Source organism: Petromyzon marinus, chromosome 20 (genome assembly GCF_048934315.1).
Source record: "Petromyzon marinus isolate PM22_M1 ecotype Great Lakes invasive population chromosome 20, UKy_Petmar_22M1.pri1.0, whole genome shotgun sequence".
In the NCBI taxonomy this organism is placed as follows: domain Eukaryota; kingdom Metazoa; phylum Chordata; class Hyperoartia; order Petromyzontiformes; family Petromyzontidae; genus Petromyzon; species Petromyzon marinus.
The window spans coordinates 1300025-1321153 of record NC_133686.1 but is presented as its reverse complement, the minus strand read 5'-3'; the positions used below and the strand labels follow the sequence as shown (position 1 = coordinate 1321153).

At 52.2% G+C, this 21129-nt stretch overlaps 2 protein-coding genes and 1 long non-coding RNA gene across 8 annotated transcripts in view; 1 reads left to right on the top strand and 2 right to left on the bottom strand.

The window, feature by feature from the left end:
* LOC116944251 (uncharacterized) overlaps nt 1-7277 on the bottom strand; it is a 20673-nt gene extending 13396 nt beyond the window's left edge. The window contains exons 1-5 of one of the 4 annotated variants that reach the window (XM_076068224.1): nt 7152-7267; nt 6578-6718; nt 1292-1672; nt 876-992; nt 358-502 (exon numbers count right to left, since the gene is read on the bottom strand). In XM_076068224.1, coding sequence (XP_075924339.1) covers nt 358-502; nt 876-981 — 251 coding nt within the window. In that variant the 5' untranslated portion in view covers nt 982-992; nt 1292-1672; nt 6578-6718; nt 7152-7267. Of the gene's footprint in view, nt 1-357; nt 503-875; nt 993-1291; nt 1673-3367; nt 5049-6577 lie in introns of those variants that run through there. The other 3 variants (XM_076068222.1, XM_076068223.1, XM_032957764.2) reach the window with 3 other exon arrangements.
* Nucleotides 7264-21129, top strand: LOC142925335 (uncharacterized). Of its 2 annotated transcripts, XR_012942306.1 has the most exons (4): nt 7264-8913; nt 12990-13090; nt 16077-16555; nt 20601-21129. It is a non-coding gene; the product is annotated as an uncharacterized LOC142925335 (long non-coding RNA). The 2 variants fall into 2 exon arrangements; XR_012942305.1 differs by having other exon boundaries at nt 16077-21129.
* The window catches only part of LOC116944252 (uncharacterized), a 60219-nt gene continuing 52720 nt past the window's right edge, over nt 13631-21129 (bottom strand). For both annotated transcript variants that reach the window (XM_032957766.2, XM_032957765.2), the window contains exons 11-14: nt 20640-20773; nt 17182-19732; nt 16140-16488; nt 13631-14860 (exon numbers count right to left, since the gene is read on the bottom strand). In XM_032957766.2, coding sequence (XP_032813657.2) covers nt 14848-14860; nt 16140-16488; nt 17182-19732; nt 20640-20773 — 3047 coding nt within the window. In that variant the 3' untranslated portion in view covers nt 13631-14847. The remainder of the gene's footprint in view (nt 14861-16139; nt 16489-17181; nt 19733-20639; nt 20774-21129) is intronic.

Here is a 21129-nt window from a genome sequence, read left to right as displayed (position 1 = left end):
ACCCCCAAAGATATCACACCCCCCTCCGCTCCCCCACCCCCACAAAGATACCCCGTATAGCCTTAACAGACTGTAGGGGCAAGTGCTGTTAGCGAGCACCTATGAAAGCCGGCACGGCACACGAGGGGGTGGGTGGCCAACACACCGCCCGGCCGCCTTTGTCTCCCCAGTGGTGATGTTTACACACCGCACCAAGCACTCATTCGAGGCCGAGTCCACCTAGGGGAGGCCCAGGACCGGTTCAGATAATCGTCACCGGTGTTGGCCGTGAGCGGGAATCAAAGCCCACCCCACACTCCCACCGACAAACCCCAAGCCCCCCGTCCTTCCCACTGCCGCTCGCCCGGAGCGCCTCACCGGCGCCAGAGTGCGGAGAGCGCGTGCGTGACCCAGAGGGCGTTCCACGCGTAGATGAAGCCCCAGATGCTGAACGTCCACCCGGCCGGAGTGACGCCCAGCGAGTAGCGGCCCGAGATGGCGCCCGTCGTGTTCCTGAAGAGTCCTGGGTCACGGCGACACCACGGGACGGATGGACGGGATGGAGGAGGAGTGGTCAAGTGGGGTCAGCGGGTGGGGGTCAGCAGGTGGGGTCAGCAGGTGGGGTCAGGAGGTGGGGTCAGCGGGTGGGGGTCATCAGGTGGGGTCAGCAGGTGGGGTCAGGAGGTGGGAGTCAGGAGGTGGGAGTCAGGAGGTGGGGGTCAGCAGGTGGGGTCAGCAGGTGGGGTCAGGAGGTGGGGGTCAGCAGGTGGGGTCAGCAGGTGGGGTCAGGAGGTGGGGTCAGCGGGTGGGGGTCAGCAGGTGGGGTCAGCAGGTGGGGGTCAGCAGGTGGGATCAGCGGGTGGGGTCAGGAGGTGGGGTCAGCAGCGCGGGGTCACCTTTAATGGAGCCGGTGGCGGCTGCTATGTTGAAGATGATCATGGCGACGAAGGAGACGAGAGAGAGAACCGGCAGCGCGGCACGAACGGCGTGTGGGGCACCCATCACAATGCGGCCTGGGCACAGGGCAGATAAAACTCGGTACTCACGACAACATGCCGCTTGGCATTCCGAGTGCGCACATCTCCGCGCTTTTGTGAACGCGCTCCTTTCAGGTATTGCACATCGGACGAAGGCGTTTGAAGTCGTTGCAGACAACCGCGAATCTGCATGGCGTGTAATGTAGGGTCACGTGAGCGGTAGCGGCAGCGGCTTGGGGAGGCCTTCATCCAGCAGTGGATTGATCATGCCTGATAATCATGATGATTGTTGTCTATTTTGCGTAACAAAAAAATATTAATCGATTTTCACATACCTTGTTGAAGTCCCCGGTGTGAGAATCAATTTAAGTCGTTCTACTCCCGATGATGATGCTGATGATGCTGATGATGCTGCTGCTGTTGATGATGCTGATGCTGATAATGATGCTGCTGATTATGCTGCTGATGATGATGAAGCTGCTGATGATGATGCTGCTGCTGATGATGATGAAGCTGCTGATGATGAAGCTGCTGATGATGCTGCTGATGATGCTGCTGATGATGATGAAGCTGCTGATGATGAAGCTGCTGATGATGAAGCTGCTGATGATGCTGCTGCTGATGAAGCTGCTGCTGATGATGATGCTGCTAATGACTGAGATGAAGCTGAGACTGGTCCACAAGCAGCTCGACCGGCCGTCCAGGTCCCAACTTGTCTGTAAGAAAGCAAGAACACAAAATATCACGCACACGTACATACACATACACACACATACACTCACACACATACAAAAGATCCCCCGTATAGCCTTAACAGACTGTAGGGGCAAGTACTGTTAGCGAGCACATACACACATACATACACACACACATACACGCACACACGCACACACACGCGCGCACATACACACGCACAAACACACACGCACAAACACACGCACACACAAGCACATACACACACGCGCACACACGCACGCACACGTACGCACACGCACGCACACACACGCACAAACACACACGCACACACACACACGCACAAACACACACACAAGCACATACACACACGCGCACACGCACACACACGTACACACACACACGCACGCACACACACACGCGCACACACACATGCACACGCACACATGCACACACACGCGAACACACACACACGCACATACACACACACGCGCACACACACGCACACACACACATGCATACACACGCACGCACACACGCGCACACACATGCACACAGAGGCGCGCGCGTGTCACACGACACTTGCTCCGCGAGTCCGCGCGTGTGTGTGCGCGTGTGAACGAGTTGGTGTGTGTGTGTGTGCATGTGTGTGTGCGAGTGAGAGTGAGTGAGAATGAGTGAGTGTGAGTGAGTGAGTGTGAGTGAGTGAGTGTGAGTGAATGAGTGTGAGTGAGTGAGTGTGAGTGAGTGTGAGAGAGTGAGTGTGGGTGAGTGAGTTAGTGAGAGTGAGTGAGTGGGAGTGAGTGAGTGTGAGTGAGTTAGTGAGAGTGAGTGAGTGCGAGTGAGTGAGTGTGTGAGTGAGTGTGAGTGAGTGTGTGAGTGAGTGTGAGTGAGTGAGTGTGAGTGAGTGAGTGTGAGTGAATGAGTGTGAGTGAGTGAGTGTGAGTGAGTGAGTGTGAGAGAGTGAGTGTGGGTGAGTGAGTGAGTGTGAGTGAGTGTGGGTGAGTGTAAATGAGTGAGTGTGAGTGAGTGAGAGTGAGTGAGTGAGTTAGTGAGAGTGAGTGAGTGGGAGTGAGTGAGTGTGAGTGAGTTAGTGAGAGTGAGTGCGAGTGAGTGAGTGTGTGTGAGTGAGTGTGAGTGAGTGAGAGTGAGTGTGGGTGAGTGAGTGAGTGTGAGTGAGTGAGTGTGGGTGAGTGTAAATGAGTGAGTGTGAGTGAGTGAGAGTGAGTGGGAGTGAGTGAGTGTGAGTGAGTGTGGGTGAGTGAGTGAGAGTGAGTGAGTGTGAGTGAGTTAGTGAGAGTGAGTGAGTGGGAGTGAGTTAGTGAGAGTGAGTGAGTGTGAGTGAGTTAGTGAGAGTGAGTGAGTGGGAGTGAGTGAGTGTGAGTGAGTGAGTGTGAGTGAGTTAGTGTGAGTGAGTTAGTGAGAGTGAGTGAGTGTGAGTGAGTTAGTGTGAGTGAGTTAGTGAGAGTAAGTGAGTGGGAGTGAGTGAGTGTGAGTGAGTTAGTGTGAGTGAGTTAGTGAGAGTGAGTGAGTGGGAGTGAGTGAGTTAGTGAGAGTGAGTGAGTGAGTGTGGGTGAGTGAGTGTGAGTGAGTGTGGGTGAGTGTAAATGAGTGAGTGTGAGTGAGTTGGTGAGAGTGAGTGTGAGTGAGTGAGTGTGAGTGAGTGAGTTAGTGAGTGGGAGTGAGTGTGAGTGAGTGAGTCCTTGTGAGTTCCGCACGGCAGGCGTGAAGTCGCTTCTCTCTCTGTCTCAGTCTCTTCTCGCAATGGCGCTCGTTACAAAACACGGGAGTTGTGTAAGACTCAACAAAAGGGAGTTCTGTAAGACGCTCAATGCTGCTGCATCCCCCCCACTGCTGCTGCTGGGTTGGGGGGATTGGGGGTGGGGTCAGGGTCAGGGTTAGGGGGCTGTCTGCCATCGTAACCCGAGACCTCTGGTTGGAACATTACACAACAACACTTTAACAATCGCACACACACAGCATCACACACACAGCATCGTCACGCACAGCATCATCACACACAGCATTAAACAACAACAACCGCCATTCGCCACTAAGTGGCGGTGACGTCACCACGACGCTTGTGCCAGTCCATGTGCACCTTGAGGCCACGTGAAGTGTCGAACGCCCGCTGGCAGGAGGTCACGGGGCAGACCCAGGTGCAGGGGTCGACTGACTGAGATGACTGGCTGATGCACCACCTGTGCCCCCTACTGTACCAACCTGCTGTGCTTTAGCCACCCGGTGCTCCGCTCGTTGTTGTGAGCGTCGCTCCTCCGCCCTCCGTTGTTGTTGTTGGAGGGCGACTACCTCCAACTGCCCAGTAGCGTCCTTCACGAGCCTCCTCCACAGAGGCCGATCTTGACACCGCTGGTACCAGTCATCGGCAAGTCCACTCAGCTCCACGTCCTCCTGTACCACATCACTCCATCTCTTCTCTAGCCCGTGCCGCGCCCGTTTAGCCCCCTCGATCCGGCCGAACAAAAACTGTTTAGGCATGCAGTGGCTGGGCATGCGGGCTACATGACCCAGCCAACGCAGCCTTGGCTGTCCAGATCTTTCAAGGATCTGTGAGCCCCTCACACAATTCAGCCTGGTTAAACCCAGAATGGATCGTAGGCAGGCTAGCCTAAATGTTTCTAACCGGCGAAGATGTTCCATTAGGGGGGTCCACGTTTCGCAAGCGTAGAGAAGGCAGGGAATGACCGTGGTCGAGAAGACCTGAAGCTTAGTGCGGAGGGACAGACCAGGTAGCTTCCACACAGCGTTACGCAACCGATGAAAAGATATTGCCGCTCGACTGATTCGGAGTGAGACCTCTGATGTTAAACTGGAGCCAGTCATAAGCACACTGCCCAGGTATGGGAAACTCTCCACTCTCTCCACAACTGTCCCATCACCGATTGGGAGTTGTGGGGGTGGAGCGTCCAATGGTACAAAATACCCAGGCAGGTGCTTAGTTTTGGTGGGGCTGATGGTAAGGCCCCACTTCTTAGTGGCAAGCTCCAGGTTCATCAGCAGCGCCTCCAACTCCTCCTCTGAGTGAGCAGCAATTACCAGATCATCGGCATACATGATATTGTCGAGCAATAGGGAGCCATCCCTTGACCGCACCCGGGCATCGATCAGCCTCCCATTGTAACTGTACCAGATGGAAATTCCTCCGTTACAGCTATTGAAGGCTGCACGAACTACGTTGTCGAAATAGATGTTAAATAATGTGGGAGCCAGAGGACATCCCTGTCGCACCCCAAGGTGAATAGGGAATGGCTCCGACTCCCGGCCACGTAGTTTTACCCGGGCCCACTCACCATCATGAAGGTCCTTAATGATCGTGAGCAGCGGGTCAGTGACTCCAAAAGCGCGAAGAACAATCCAGAGCCCAGGCCTACTGATGGTATCATAGGCCTTGACCAGGTCAATAAAGCAGAGATGCAGGTCTTGTTGGAATTCCCTACACCTCTGCTGTAGCAGACGGACAGAAAAGATGGCATCTGTGCAGGACCGCCCTTTCCTGAAACCGCATTGGGGCTCCGCAAGCCTCTCCTCAGCGTGCCTGGCAAGGCGATGTTGAATAATCCTTGCCAGAACCTTTCTGGCACACTGAGTGAGATGCCCCTGTAGTTGTTACAGTCTGTGCGGTCCCCCTTCTTAAAGAGGGGGACCACCAGGGCATCCTTCCAATCCTGCGGAACCCACCAGTGGTCCAAACTGTTGTTATGATGTCATATAGGGCAGTCTGTGCACAAACGCCACCCTCCCTCAGCATTTCGCTTGGGAGATCATCTCTACCCGGTGCCTTTCCTGGTCTCAGACTCCGGATCGCCTTCATTACTTCCTCAACAGATGGCACCTCAGCCAGCAACTCACAGGGGGTGACTTCCTCTTCCAATATTTGTGGCACCGCAGCCTCAGCAGGGTCATCCTCACTTTGTGCCACGATGTTTCCACTTGCCCCATGATGTAGGTGTGGCGCTGTAGACCCCATCTCCTTAGCAACCCGCGACCACCACCCATCCTTGCAACGCCGCACGACTCTCCGCACCTCGGAGTGAAGGCTGCGGTAAGCCTCCTTATTCTCTGACGTGGGATGATGTAGACAGTGAGAGTGGCCGGCCTGTCGCTTTTTCTCAGCCAGCTGGAATACCTCCTCTGTCAGCTAGGGTCTTTGGGAAGGTCTGTACCATGTACCCAAAGCAGCCATTGCAGGTGCATGAGCCACAGTCCTAAACCTCGCCCATTTCCCCCCGGCATCAGGAGGAGTGGAGGACGATTCCAACCCCAACTGCAAGCGATGATTAAATTATCGCTTATAGCTTTCATCAGGTAGCTAAGACCAGGCCACTCTGGGTTTCAATGGGGTGCTGGATGTACACCCACCACTGGAATGGAAGAATGGCAGGCACATCTTACAGATGACAAGCCGATGGTCAGTGGGCAGATCAGTTCCACGGTAGATCCTGTTGTCAAGGAGATGGGCCTGCATCCCCTGTTCCATCACTATGTAGTCCAGCAGATGTTATTGCTTGGACCCGACGTACATCCGTTGATTTTGTGTGGATGCGCTGATGCCGGAACAGCGTGTTGGTAATTACAAGCCCATGGGCTGCACTAACGTCTGGCAGCCTCCTACCGTTGTTATTGAGCTGATCTGGCCCATGCCTTCCAATCATTCCAGACCAGGTGCCAGCATCATGACCAACTTGGGCATTAACGTCACCCAACAGGATGACTCTATCCCGAGGGGCCACTTTAGCTAGCACCTGTGACAGGAGGTCATAGAAGGTATCTGACTCATCGACCTTGCCTGCATCCCTCCACTGGTGTTGTTCGTCGGTGGGGGCATAAGTAACCACGACCACCACTCCTCGCCTCTGGTTGATGGAAAGGTGAGCCCAAAGTAGCCTGGGGCTTTCAGCTTCCCTCACCTCACCGCCACGCTCCCACGCCCCCTTCATTATTTTGTTCAGAAGAAGAGCCACACCCTGTTGTTTGGCAGTCTGCTGCCCCGAGTAGAGGACTGTCCACCCCTCATGGTGGCAGGAGCCAGAGCCGGTCCACCGGACCTCCTGAATACCAGCAGCACGCAGAGACACACACAGACACACGAAGAGACACAACGACACGCGGAGGCACACACAGAGACACACACAGACACACGCAGAGACACACAGGCACGCGGAGCCACACGCAGAGACACACACAGACACACGCAGAGACACACGCAGAGACACACAGACACGCGGAGACACAGACACACGCAGAGACACACACAGACACACGCAGAGACACACACAGACACACGCAGACGCACAGGCATGCGCAGAGACACGCAGAGACACACAGGCATACGCAGAGACACGCAGACACACGGAGACACAGACACACGCAGAGACACAAAGACACGCAGAGACATAGACAGACACAGGAATAGGCTGTACGAAGTCGTGCGCGGATTGAAGCGAACTTCGCCGCGACCGATGTCCGAGTGTCACTCGCTACCCGCGTCAACCCAAGTCCCGGGGGTCTCCCGCTCGGCCCGACTCTGCTCCGCTTGGTTCGCTTGCTGGACTCCGTTGCCGCGAGGAACAAAGGGAGGATTATCATCCTCGTTCTCGTGGTGGTGCCAGACGCATCGCCGCTGCCCAGACGCACGGGGGCGCCGCGCCACCGTCACGGCGGAACAATGCGGCCGACATCAGACTCGGAATACCGTGTCCACACTGGAGGAATCCGATCAGCTATAAAGCTCTTTTTTATTTTGTTCACAGATGTCCAGTAGGGTGACCGTGGGTCGCAGAAGATGTTTTGTGGCGCTCACGACGCGCAGAACGAGGACGAGTATGGCATGCTGTTTATATTGCTATGGTTTGACCATTTGCATGTGTTTGATTTTTCGGAGAAAAACTGTTTATTCAGCGTATTTTCAGTATATCCTCAACAATCGGAAACATGCTTGTTGAATATCGTCGTCGATTGTGGATTGTCGCGTCTTAAATATACTGACGCATCTGGAGCGCACGGACGCAAGGAACGCGGTCACGTGTCTCCATCCACTCATCAGCACGCACTGGAAGTTGTGACGGAGAGCGGTGGACGTTACAGCACCAACGTGTTTGTTGGGACGATCTTATTCCTCCTCCCTTGACATCGTCAATCTCTGCCCGTCAACAAATTTTCTGAAAGCAGAAGTTTAGCGCTGGATAGAGCCACGTGATTTGTGACTGTGAACCGAACCCTACGTTTCGATGGTTTCACTTTATAATGCGCAATTTTTATTGAGGGACTGCGCGCGTGTGTGTGTTTATTGTCTCGAATGTGGCCTGGGACTGGTTTTGCTGTTGTTTTACTGCCTTTACCCAAGCTTCGGAATTGATGTACAAATAAAGTCAATATGTACTAATTAACTTATCGACTTAATGTTTTTACTTCTTTAAGGGGCACCGTGGCACCGTGGTGGCGTGATGTTATCGTTCTTTGCCCGTCATGCATGATGTTGGAGGTTCGATCCCAACCTTGGCGGCCTGTATATTTGCATTTTCTGTCTCTCTCTCCCCGTGATCGCATGGGTTATTTTTTTCTCTGGATTCTCCGGTTTTCCCCTCGACATTTAGAAGTATGTGCTCAGAGTATTTGGAGCATTTGGCTGCTACAAATGTCCATGCGATAAGCTACTTCGTTGAGATATCATTTGTGGCCAGGTCGCTTCTGAAAAATAAGCTAAGAGCTCAGTGGGCCTTACCTGTTAAAATAAAATAAAAAGTTAGTTTTTTTGTGATTTGCTTACTTTTCCTAAACTTTTTCCACGCCTCCCATGCTTTTTGCATTGTTGTTTTTGTTGATGTAACTTTCTGACCGCCGTGTCCTTACAAGATATTTGTGGACAGGGGGTGGGGGGAAAGAGCTTCACAGCTCATCGGATTCCTCCAGCGCTGCATAAATTAAGATTCCGATCCCAGCCGCGGCGCGTGGACGGCGCGCCGGCTCGCCATTGGCTCAGCGACGTCCGCGACTTTAGACCCCGCTCCTTCCTCCGGGACGCGTGCGTCATCACCGGAAGCGGCCCACGGAAGCCACGTGGCGCGCGAGTCACGGTCTTATTTCGTTCAGGATTAAGGGCAGCTGAAGTAGCAGCAGCAGTAGACATGGCATTTTAGATTTGTTAGCAGCTTCATTGTCTGCTCGGGAGGGGCGTGGATCGCGTGCATCCTTCAACGGAGTGAAGACAGCCAAGTGTTCGCAATGCGGTCGATGGTGCGACCAGGTGAGATCGTGGACGCGCCTCGGATGTTTGAATAGTTCCGCTCTCGCCCTGTGTGTGTCTACCAGGCACCGTCTGGCCTTCTAAGCATCGTGGCATCGGGAGGTTTGTCGAAGGTGAAATGTGGTGCGCGTGTTTTTTGCTCGGTGTGAGAACTGGGTAACTTCAAGTTACGAACACAAACTAGGGGGGGGGGATAAAATGGGAGAAGCTGGCGCGCCGGGTTCGTGTTGGCGGGCCCAATCCTGAAACGGTGTCCACGTAACGTCCGCGACAAGGTTCGATATGTGTGTGTGTTCACTGACTTTGTACTGTTTGTGTGTGTGTATATATAGATTCGTAGCGTGTAATGATAATTGTGTGGGTGTCTCAATTAATATCGCTTATCGCGTGGGCCGAGTTGGAGACTTCGAGTCCGAGTCCGAGTGATGAAACCGCTCACGAAACAATGCGTGACTACTAAAAGTTGTTAAAGTTGTTGGGTCCATGAACACAGTGACACCAAACAACAACAACAACGCATGCACGCGAGACAGAGTCCAGTCAGAGGTGGTGGGGGTAGTTTATTTTCTTCTGTCGAGAAGATTTATTCTCAACTCCAGAATTGATCACCGTCCGAAGGGAAAATAAACCGCGGTACAAATTCAAAATTTTTCTCCAGTTGCGTTTGCCTCGACCCGCAGACCTCCTCACTAAAATGACCACACTCCTTACGACACGAGGCGTATGCAAGGATGTTGAGGGGAGTGCAGGACGTGGTTGTGGTTAACGCTCGTCACCATGGTCACTGGCTGTGTCGCCTGTTGGTGCCAGTTGTACTTACTGGCGAAACGTCGTACTTTGGATTGTAGGTGTTGTGGGTATACTCCAACACACCGGTGTGCTGTACTAGTAACGAATTGGCACGTCTTGTTTACGTGACAAACCTTAAAATTGTCTGTCGGGTGGTGGCGGGTTTAACGACACATTTATGTTTACGCGATCTAACCCAAAAAACCTCGTGGCTAACACGATCAATGTTAACGGCATAAAAAGATGACAAGTATTTTGTTCAGGTTATAACAAGATCAACATCAATGCGGGTGATACAAGGCCAGATCCCACGGCTGCAGGGGTTCGAGGCTAAGTTCGTTCACAGGTCTCGGACACGAGTCCAGCTGGGGCGGCCGAGGTTGTAAGGAGGCCCGGAGGCCTCGCAGGCCTGCACGGGTCACGGCCTCAGGCACAGAGGCCTCGCAGGCCTGCACAGGTCACGGCCTCGCAGGCCTGCACAGGTCACGGCCTCGCAGGCCTGCACAGGTCACGGCCTCGCGGGCCTGCACAGGTCACGGCCTCGCGGGCCTGCACAGGTCACGGCCTCGCGGGCCTGCACAGGTCACGGCCTCGCGGGCCTGCACAGGTCACGGCCTCGCGGGCCTGCACAGGTCACGGCCTCGCGGGCCTGCACAGGTCACGGCCTCGCGGGCCTGCACAGGTCACGGCCTCGCGGGCCTGCACAGAGGCCTCGCGGGCACAGAGGCCTCGCGGGCACAGAGGCCTCGCGGGCCTGCACGGGTCACGGCTTCGCGGGCACAGAGGCCTCGCAGGCCTGCACGGGTCACGGCTTGGCGGGCACAGAGGCCTCGCAGGCCTGCACGGGTCACGGCTTGGCGGGCACAGAGGCCTCGCAGGCCTGCACGGGTCACGGCCTCAGGCACAGAGGCCTCGCAGGCCTGCAAAGGTCACGGCCTCGCGGGCACAGAGGCCTCGCAGGCCTGCACAGGTAACGGCTTGGCGGGCACAGAGGCCTCGCAGGCCTGCACGGGTAACGGCCTCGCAGGCCTGCACAGGTCACGACCTCGCAGGCCTCGGCACTGGCCCCAGTCAGGGGCAGGGTGGGGGTGGTGTAATCTGGCCGCGTTATTTTTCTCGTAGCTTTATTATTTTTATAAACAAAGTGAATCCTCCATTGTATTGAAGCTTACTATGATGTGTGTCATAAACAGTGGGGGAGATATCAATGTTTTTGTTACATGAAAAATCGGAATTCAAACCGACGTCGCTTTTGTCAAATGGGGAACATTTTAATTACTTTATTTTTAACTTAACAGCGATTCCAAGTGTGGAAACGAAAAATCCCAGCCTCTCATTCCACGGCACTCATCGTCCTTACGTCCGGCCTCTTGGCGGCACACCGAGCCTGAAAACAATCGCCGTGAGCGGAGGGAATTCACAATCCTCCTGCTTCGACTTATCAGCGTGTTGGGAACCGGGGACGTCAAGTGGTACACCGACATCTTGTTTTATTATAAACAGAAGTCAACATCGTAATCAATAAATTTGTGTCGACTCCGTCCCACCGCGCACACAAACGCCGCCTGGCGCGGGGATCGTCCTGTCGTGTCCAAGCGCAGCAGCAGCGAGGACGAATGTGCGGAAGAAACAAAACTTTGATTAGCGCATCGTGTCGAGCTCGTCGAGAGGAATACATTGTCGTGTCGTTCGCCTTCAACAGACATACAATGACGTCGCAATGCAATTTATGCGAGAGCCCCGGGGGCTTATGGAACCCTGGGGTCCCGCCAAAAGGTTCAGTTGCGCGAGTGTATTCGTCGTTATCTGCGTCTCGTTGTCCGTGTGTGTGAATTGTGTCCGTCTCGGTGTCGATGTGTGGATGGCCGTCGAGGCCTCGTTAATCTCGTCGACGACGCAGGAGTCGGTCGACCGCGGAGCATGCCCGCCAGGCCGATGCATGTTCGTTCAACTTCTTTCGCACCGAACGTAGCTAACGGTGCTAATCGAAGGTACGGGGGGGGGGGGCAGGACAATAAACTAAACACAAAAATAAATCTGTTTTAAAATAGCCTCGCTGGCCGCACATTATGGCCTGTGGCTCTGCAATTGTTTTAAACAGCATGGCGTCATCATATTGTGACAGCCACGTGCGTTATTACTGAATGTCAGTTTGTGACCCGCGCGTGACGTCACTACGCCGGCCAGCCCCCCTCATCATGAGCAGGTGACGTTACTCCACATCGAACAGCCCCCCCTCATTAATAATCATGCAGAGGTGACGTCTTACAAATGGACCCCCCCCCCATTAATGATTAGCAGGTGGTCACTCCACATGGGTGGGCGAGGCGCCTCCTCCCCCCCCCTCCTCAGCGTCAACTTACAACCCTCACTACAAAGGCAGAACCCTTGCGTAACGCAATCTCCGTAACGCTGTTGAGATATCGAAGTAAAAAGGACGTCATGATGAACGATTTAAATGAAATAAGTCTGTCACCACGGCATTACAAATTGCACACGAATTGATGCAATGAATATCACATTGCGGTCTGCTTTTCGCTTGAAAGTTTCAGGTTTACTGAAATACACCCGTCCTTGGACGGGCAAAAGCTACAGCGCTCGTGGCAGAGTAATGGTGAGTGAACTGCCGTTAAATATCTTAATAGAAAATCGTTCTCCGTAATTAAAGTGCGTTGGAGCACAAAACGCGATCCTGTTAAAAACTAAGGTACAATTACGTTCTGGCAAACCGATATCGCCGTCTTATCTGTGAAATCGAAGATTTCAATTTGCATCGTGACAAATAGCACGGCGACCACAGGCGAAAACAATTGCCCCTCTTCGTCCACCCTTCTCTCGTGGCACAGGGAAGATCACCCCTGGAAATAATGAACACTTGGGGACACGGTGGGACATGGTATATAACATTTCCTAATGAGCACAAGTGGTACGAACCACTGTTAAATGTGGAAAATGTCAGAGGTGCTGGGTAGTTCCAGACTGGGTTCGAGTCCAGGCTGTGGTTTATTAACAGGCTTTCTCAAGCTTCGAGTTAATGGTTTAGGCTCGGCCAATGACGAGTGTGCAAAACAACCATAACATTTCATTTGTTTGTGCTTCTAATTCGGTTAATTTCCAGGAAAAAATATAAAATTGGTGTGGCTATCATTAATACCGTTCGTGGCAGGGCGGGTGTGTGGAGCAGAGGTCGCTTGAAGCCAGCTCAGTGGTAGCTGCGATATAAATTTCCACAACGCGTTGCACACACTTCTGCCAGATTTCCTAATGGATTGTTCGTCTCGTCACAGGTATGGAAAGATTGAAGACCAGCGCAGCAGGAATGCGGTGCGGCGTTTCCCAGCTTGCAAGGGGGGGGGGGGGGGGTGTCGCTGCTTGGTGGCCATGGAAGGTACTGCAGTGCAACACTTGGTCGAGTGTATGTAACACGATTATAACGTGACGCAAGGGAGAACACTCAAAACTATGTTATAACTACGGTCACCATCACTAAATCTCAGATGTTGACCCATGTTACACAAACGGTGCCTAAGAAAACATTAGCAATGCCACATGACACCGGTGCGCTCGTGACCTTGCCACAAGTGGTACTTAAAGTCCACCAATTAACCCGGCAAGCCGTCATGATGATGACCGAGTGTGGCAGCTGACACATAATCTGCAAATGACGTGAGAAGTGTGGCAGGCATGGAAAGCCGGACGCTCTGGCAGGCACGGGCTGGAGTTCAGGGCCGGGTGTTTTTATGACAGGGTTGGTGAAGTCCACTCTCCTGGTCCATCTTAATCCAATACCGATTTACGTGAATTCCCAGAGGCGTGGCCAACAGGTAATCCCAGAGCTTACAGTTTACCTTAAACACCTGCCGTGAAGTGTGCGTGTGTGTGTGTCAAGCCATTGTGGTGACCGACAGCGCAAAGAAATCACGCAGTGTTCCACTGTAGAAGTAATTTATTGATAATGTTGTGCTTTCAAAACACTTTCTACAAAACCCAATACGAGGAGGAAACCCCATCTCTGCTTAAAACAGCACAGCAAACTAAAGCAGTAAATGTTTATATATAATATAATAATATACAGGGCTGAGAAAAGCCAGCACAAAATAAACAAGTTCTACAAGGAAGCCAACTAAACTGCATTGTACAATATTGTGTATATATATAAAAAAAGATATTTAGGCTTATACTGAGACTTGTTTTACTATTAACCCAACAGTGAACAACATTTGCACCGAAGGGGCACTTTTTCCTCATATAAAATACATTTAAATACACTACTGTGTACAAAATTTCCAAAAAAGAAACTCGCTCGACACGAAGGATGTCCCGATTGATGCCTCCGACTTGGAAAACGGTAAACCTTCGACGTTTGAAAACCATTCCCTGTCACGAAACGACAACCCCCCCCCCCCCCCCACCAGATAAGCTCGTAGAGTAGACAGACAGACACGTCAGTCACGTATACCTCAATGGGGCTCCAAAAAAACTCTAAAGTTAAAAACGCATACTGACTGGTAACAGCAAAAAACCGCGGTCTCAACAGGTTTACTTCGGAAGTGAAATTCACAGCTGATGCTATAAACAACATTGTAATGAGAGAGAAAATAACAACCCCCCACAAGGGGACAGGCATAATAAATGTCATTGCACACGCGCGCACACACACTAAAGTTCGGCAACTGTATGTAATTAAGCATCACAGACATCATCCGTTGGCCTGAAATCACAGCAGCAATAATGTGTAAAGTGCGGGAAGCGTATGTAATACAAACCAAACGAAAAAGCCAATGAGGGGGGAGGAAAACAGGGCCCAAGCGACCACTAGACGCACCTACACGGTCTGTGAAAGGCCATTTCAGCGTGTAACAAAGAGCTGCCGACTAAGACGCGGACACATCACGACCACGTACAAACATTGAATCACAGTGTTAAAAGCTTATTTTGTCCACGTAAGACACAATCAGCTACCACTCCAATACACCAGAGCACGTTGACACACACACACGACTAACGTCAACAACTGAGACCAGATTCACTAAAATCCATACTACCACTTTTAGCTTGTACAGCCATGGTTAAGCCGTGCAGAAGTGCCTTTTGTTGTTGCCTTGGGCAGAAATCCATCACTCACTCGGAATGGTGGTCGTATGTTCATTCCTGCATACTGCAACAAATTAAACAAACGAGTTAATTGCAACACACCCAGCAAGTCGCTGAAGAGGCGCATTGTTCCAAAACAATTCATGATTGGTATGTGTAGTTTCCTCACCATTCCGATCCTGCTACACTATTTCACATAAATACGTGTTGGACGTTTCTAATCTGATCCACCATTATTACGCACAGGCTAAAAATAATTTCTCACTGAACGTTTTAAGCGTTCACTGGTTGACTGGTAGGTGGCACTTGGCTAGTAGCCGCGAAGAGAGCTCAACTGGATGTGGTTTCCTGGGAGCGAGACTATTTTTCAGATCACTAACCCAGACAGGGCTGCTGTAAAAATTAAGCCCTGGATGTGTAACTTCTATGCTCGCCAACCTGCACTGATCAGTGTGAAGTATGGTCAAACAACTGTTGTAACTGACACTCCATGGGGAGACCTTCATCTAGCAGTGGATAGACAAAGGGTTGGCAAGCTGAAATTAATCCCTGAACATCAGGCAATAAATCAGATTTAACAGAAAACACCAACTTTGATTTTATAAGTTGACCCGTAAAAATATATACACTTAAAAAATACAGCCATGTGTTCACCAAGGCCAACCAGCCAAAAGTCCAATAAAATAAAAAGTTCTTAGCAGACAGGGTAAAAACCAGCCAGCCCAATAAACGCTTATCTTCCAGCAAACCAATTCGGTTCAAATTTAATCAAGGCACCCTTTAATACAAGAGCCAACAAAACCTGGGAAAGAATGTACTACCCAGATCTAAAGTATAAAATGCCACGCGGCTGAGTTGTCTTAGGAATTAGGCCATGTGTTTGTGGCACAAATCTGGGTTAAGTCTACAGTTCACGTCCAAGCAGATTAAAAGCCTGACCCGATCACCTACGCCTCCCATGGATGGAAAGTGCAGTCGAGAGCTAATTTACAAAATTATGACTGAGGCAGGTGGCTTGTGTGGAGCCCCAACCCACGGCAGAGCCAGGTCTGCGTAGCGGGGTTTACCCCACCTGGACTTTCCACGCTCGTCCTCTCCACATTTGTTAGCTGCGTATTAATACACCGCTCATGTAAATGTCGTTCTCCCCTGTTCTGGGTTTTGTGAGATATCCTTCCCGTGCATCCCGGTTAATTTTGTACCTGAAGGAGGCAGGCAACCCAAGTGTGAAGCCAGGTCTGCGTAAATGTATGTTGAACTGGAAACTTCTTTTGCACCAGACGCAGCCAACCATGCTAATCGAAGGTGCGGTGCAGCAGCATCAGCTATGCTGGATCCCTCACCTGACATCGTGGTCCTGGTGGTGGTGGTCGTCGCGCCGTGCCTGTAACGACACGAGCAGCTCTTCGATGCGCTCCATGTTCTGGTCCAAGGTGAGGCCGGCCATGGGATCTGTGACGCAGGCGGCGACAGCGGCCTGCATCCTGCCACCCGACGCGACGTGTCCACTCGCAGGCGCCAAGGAGCCTGGGGCGGCACCGGCTACGCTACCGGCGGCGTCGCCCACGGCGCTGCTGCCGCTCCCGCCGCCGCCCAAAGACCCAGACGCCTGCAGGAGGTGGGAGGCTGGCAGAGCACCCAAGCCAAGCTGCATGGGCTCCCCGCCGCTACCCAAGGGCTGGCTCTGACCAACTGAGCGGTGACGACACGCGCAAGACAGACCGGTGTTAGAAGAGGTCACATTTTGAAAATCAAAAGGGTACTGTATACATTTCTTTCATTTACCCCCCCCCCCCCCCCAGGCTAGGGGCATCATGGAATGAGATGAAGTATCCATTTGGAACTCATAGCAGTGCAACCCTCAATGTTAGAGAAAGGCTCAAATGGAAACTACATCTGGGATCCCTCCCAGTGACCTCTGGTGAACCTTCCCACCTGCTCTGCCATTGACAGTAGTGGTTTGTGCATGATAATTACTGAAATTTAGAAAAATTAAGTGCAAACATTTACTGTAATGTTTTTTTGTGCCATTGGTTGTCAAGCTGAGACGCATCAACTTACGAGACTTGAGAACCAGGCTCAATCACAGGTGGCTACTGGGAGTTGAATCCGGCATCTCGGCGGTGTCGGCTCAACGATCTTGAGCCACACTGTACCTCAGCAAAAGTACTGTGTTCATGTGAACGCTGAACCAACGAAACAAAACTTAGCATTCAAGTTTGTTTCATCTATTCCCTTGAGTAATATTCTGTTACAAGGTCAAGAGGTCATCACGACCACTGTTAAAACATCAAGCCATTGCTTCCTTCTACTAGATTCCATAGCTATTGCAAAATGAAAACCCTGAGGTCCATTTCCAAGATATTTTTGGTCACCGTAACTTACCAGTGTCCATGTCCACGAACAGAAACAGGTCCGGCTGTTGCAGAGTGACCGCCTGCTGATTTTGCTGAGACGTCATGACGGCCGCGTTGGGTGCCTGGGCCGACGCCTGCGATGCCACCAGGCCCCCCCCTGGCTCTCCCTGGAACCCGGAGAATATCGTGGCTTGCCGAGGAGGGTTCTCCGGCACTTGCGATGGCAACATCTCTCCGGCGGCCATCGGTACGACCGAGCCATGCCCTGCCACAGACATAATGCCATCGCCTGGCAGGCTGGCGGGCGGTTGGTTACCACCTGCGACCGGCGTCACGGACGCCTGAAAGAGGCCAGGCTGTCGAGTCTGAGCATTGCCCTGCTGCGCCGGCAGCATTTCTATTATGGTCTGCGGTGGTGCGTTGGACATGTGAATGTTGATGTTCGGCTGGGAAGGTAGAATATTTCCTGTCGAAAATAACAACGTAGGTTGCTGAGACATTACGTTGGTCTGCATGGCCATAATGCCACCATTGGTCTGAAAGAGGCCGGGCTGTACTGCGTTTACATTGGGGTGACTGGATATGAGCTGTCCAATGGCTTGTGGTTGGCTTGACATCTCAATTTCGTTCTTTCCCTCAGTCGAGATGCTGTCTCCGACCACCAGTAAGCTGAACTGTTGAGTGTTGCCGCTGTGTTGCACAATTCCTGAGGGCTGAAACAAGCTGGGCTGCTGAGATAAGTCTCCAGTGGTTTGGAAAAGGCTTGTTTGTGAATTTGTTTTTGGTGGCTGTGAAGTAATGAGGCCTAGGTTTTCATTTTGGGCAGATATCTGCATTCCAGAGTCAACCTTCATGGATGACATGGAGCCCTCCACCTGATACAGATCTGACTGCTGGGAGCTTTCGCATGGCGCTACACTGCCTTGGAATACAGCCTGCTCCAAGCTTCCGTTTTGTTGCGTTATACCTCCGTCAGCCTGGGATGAATTCAAGATCTCAAGCTCCTTGTTTATCTGAGAAAGCATTTCATTGGTGTGGTACATGCTGCTCATTTGGGTCCCACTGCTCGGCTGAGAAGAAACGATGTTCACGGCGGCCTGAAAGAAGTCTGCCTGGCTGGAACTGCTGGATGCCTGAGTGACCTGAAAGGGATTCGTCGGCTGAGGACTCTCATTGGAATGTTTGTTCAAGTCGCACACAGCACCTTGAACCATGTCGACTGGCTGGCACTGCTCGTGCACCTGCATCATGTCCAAGTTGGACTGAAACATATTGGAAATACCACTCCCTGTGCACTGCTGCAGCATGGGAGCACTCGACTGAAACCCATGCGTCTCCGAGGTGGCGTCCGACCGCATCTCCATGAGGTTAAAAGTGTTGGAATCGGAGCATTGGCTGCTGCTCTGGCCCGACGCAATTATTTGGATCATTTCAGCCTGGATCTGCCTGTTGGCATCAGCAATAACCTGCTCCACCACTTCGGCTGGAGTCTGCTGATAGACGCCAGTCTGAATTGGACCCTGTGGAACACTCTGTGTTGTGTACTGCATCATTTCATTGTGCGTCATGAAATGCGAGGACTTGGCTGGATTTTGATCCTGGTGAAACAGCTCGGGTTTCATGTCAACATGGGGCCTCTTGTGGGCCGCTTGCTGCACATCCATGGCCTCCTGGGGTTGGAAGATGGTGCCGCCGCCATGCGACCTCTCCTCCAGCGCCTGCTGCATCTCGATCACCATGTTCACCGTGTCCAGGTCCTCGGAGCACATGCTGCTCGGCTGTCTGTGCAGATTCACGCCCTCGCAGCGCAGCAGCGGCGACGACGGGGGGTTCGCGTTCGACCCCGAGGACTGCATCAGCGTCAACTGCGGCGGCGCCGCCGTCACCTCGCACAGCTGCTGCTGCTGCTGCGGCACGTGCTGCTCGGGACGTGGGTGGCTCACGGCCATCCCCTCTTCCACCTGAGCGTTGGTCTGCGGTGCAATCTGAAACATCTGTTGGGGTGACTGCTGCTGCTGCTGAGGAGGAGGCTGTTGAGAAGGAGGCTGAGAGCCCTGCTGCATCAAGTGCAACTGCACGGTAATGGGCACCATCGGCTCGCCAGCAGACAAGATTCCATCCATGATGCTCACGGGCACTTGGCTGCCTGCAGAATCGTTTTCTGCTTGCGCCTCAATGCGAGGAGCCACAGATGATTGCTGCGCCATGGGTTCTCCTGCCGTCTGAAAAACGACTTGCTCCATCGATGGGTTTTGCAGTGCAGCTGCAACTTGCAAGAGGCCCTGTTGTTGTTGTTGTAGACTGCTCTCCTGGCTCTGCACTTGTACAATTAAGGTTTGGGGGGTAAAATTTGGAGCCTGAACTGGCTGGCTCTGCGGTTGTTGCTGCTGCTGTGGTGAGAGACCTCCGTGGGCAGAAAGAAGAGCAACTGCTATGTCGCTTGGCTCGGGTTTGAACTGGCTCATGGCAGAAAGCTGTGCAGGGGATCCAAGTTGCGTCGGTGACAAACAGAAGCACGGCTGTTTCATATCCTCCTGTTTTGGAGACATCTTGCACGTAACACTAACCTCCCCGCCGGGCTGTAAAACAAAATCGGAACATGACAACACATACACAACACATGTCATCTGCCCTACATACACGTACAGTGAAGTCTAGAATACAATATGCATACACAAAAATGCAGAGACAACAGACCCCCCCCTTCACAACACAAACTTCCACAGTATTCAGTCATTTGCACTACACACGCACATATAAATGCACACAAACAAAGATCTCCTTCAGAGGGTAGACCACTGGCACAAATCTGCTGGTAAGCACCTATTATTGCTGGCATGCGACGTGAGAAGGTGGTCGAGCCAACACCCACACCCGGCCGAGACTGCCTCCCCTGCATTGCGTGTTGCTACACTAGCATAACAAGTTGTCATTCTAAGCCGAGTTGGCCACATGCATGCGTGCGCACACACACGGTATTCTCTTTGGCACTGCTGGGCAATTAATTCGACACTTTCCGACTGCCTCATGGTGGTGCTGCGGGCTCCAGAACAGAGAAGCGAAAAATAAATAAAAATGGGGGCCCTGGTGAAGTGGCAGAGGTTAGGATTAAGGACGGTGGGGGAGGGCTGAGTACAAGTGGCTAGTTGAGGGATCGGCAACCAAAATAAAATCAATTTTATTTGGTAAAAAAAACTATTCCAAGAGCTGCAATGCATGCATATACCAGATCCTTCAAAAAAACGTTACAAAGCAGTCCTTAAAGAGCCGCATGCGGCTCTGGAGGTTGCCAACCCCTGGGCTAATTCAAAACGGTTAACGGCAAGACTAGCGTTTGGTTAGCCAGTGAACTCCATATTAAAACTTACTTTCCTTTCCCCTCCCCTTCACTGCAACACGGAGTCCCTGATCATTCTTTGGGTGCTTTCTGTTTCTGAAAAATTGCAGGGGCACACTTTAACAAGTACTACGGACGGATTATCACACCTGTTGGGGCAGGGGGCTGCTGTTGGACACCTCCATCAGGGCAACGTCGTCCAACTTGGACAGGAGCACCCCGTCCGGCGCGTCGCAGCTGCCCGGCTTGAGGGCCAACGTGACGCACTGGCACGCCACCGATGCTGTACGGGAGGAGATGCAATTGTGCGGCGATGCAGTATGGAAGATCACAGTGGAAAGTGTGGGCATCATCAGTGATGCTTTGAAGAACATTATTCGTAACCAGCCCAAATGTCATCCAGACAAGTGGCTTTATAGCAGACCCAAGACATGGTGGCATTGAAAAAATATATATTTTGTAGCATGCGCTTATCCTAAATATTTATGAAAACAATTACATTGATCACACTTGTGCCAAGATGCACAGTAATCAGAATACCCATAGGCTGAATATCAAATACCTAATTAGGTAATGGTGCTGTGCTGCAGTTACTTGCTCTCACAACTGCTGGCAAAATAAAAGATTGTATCCTGTGAA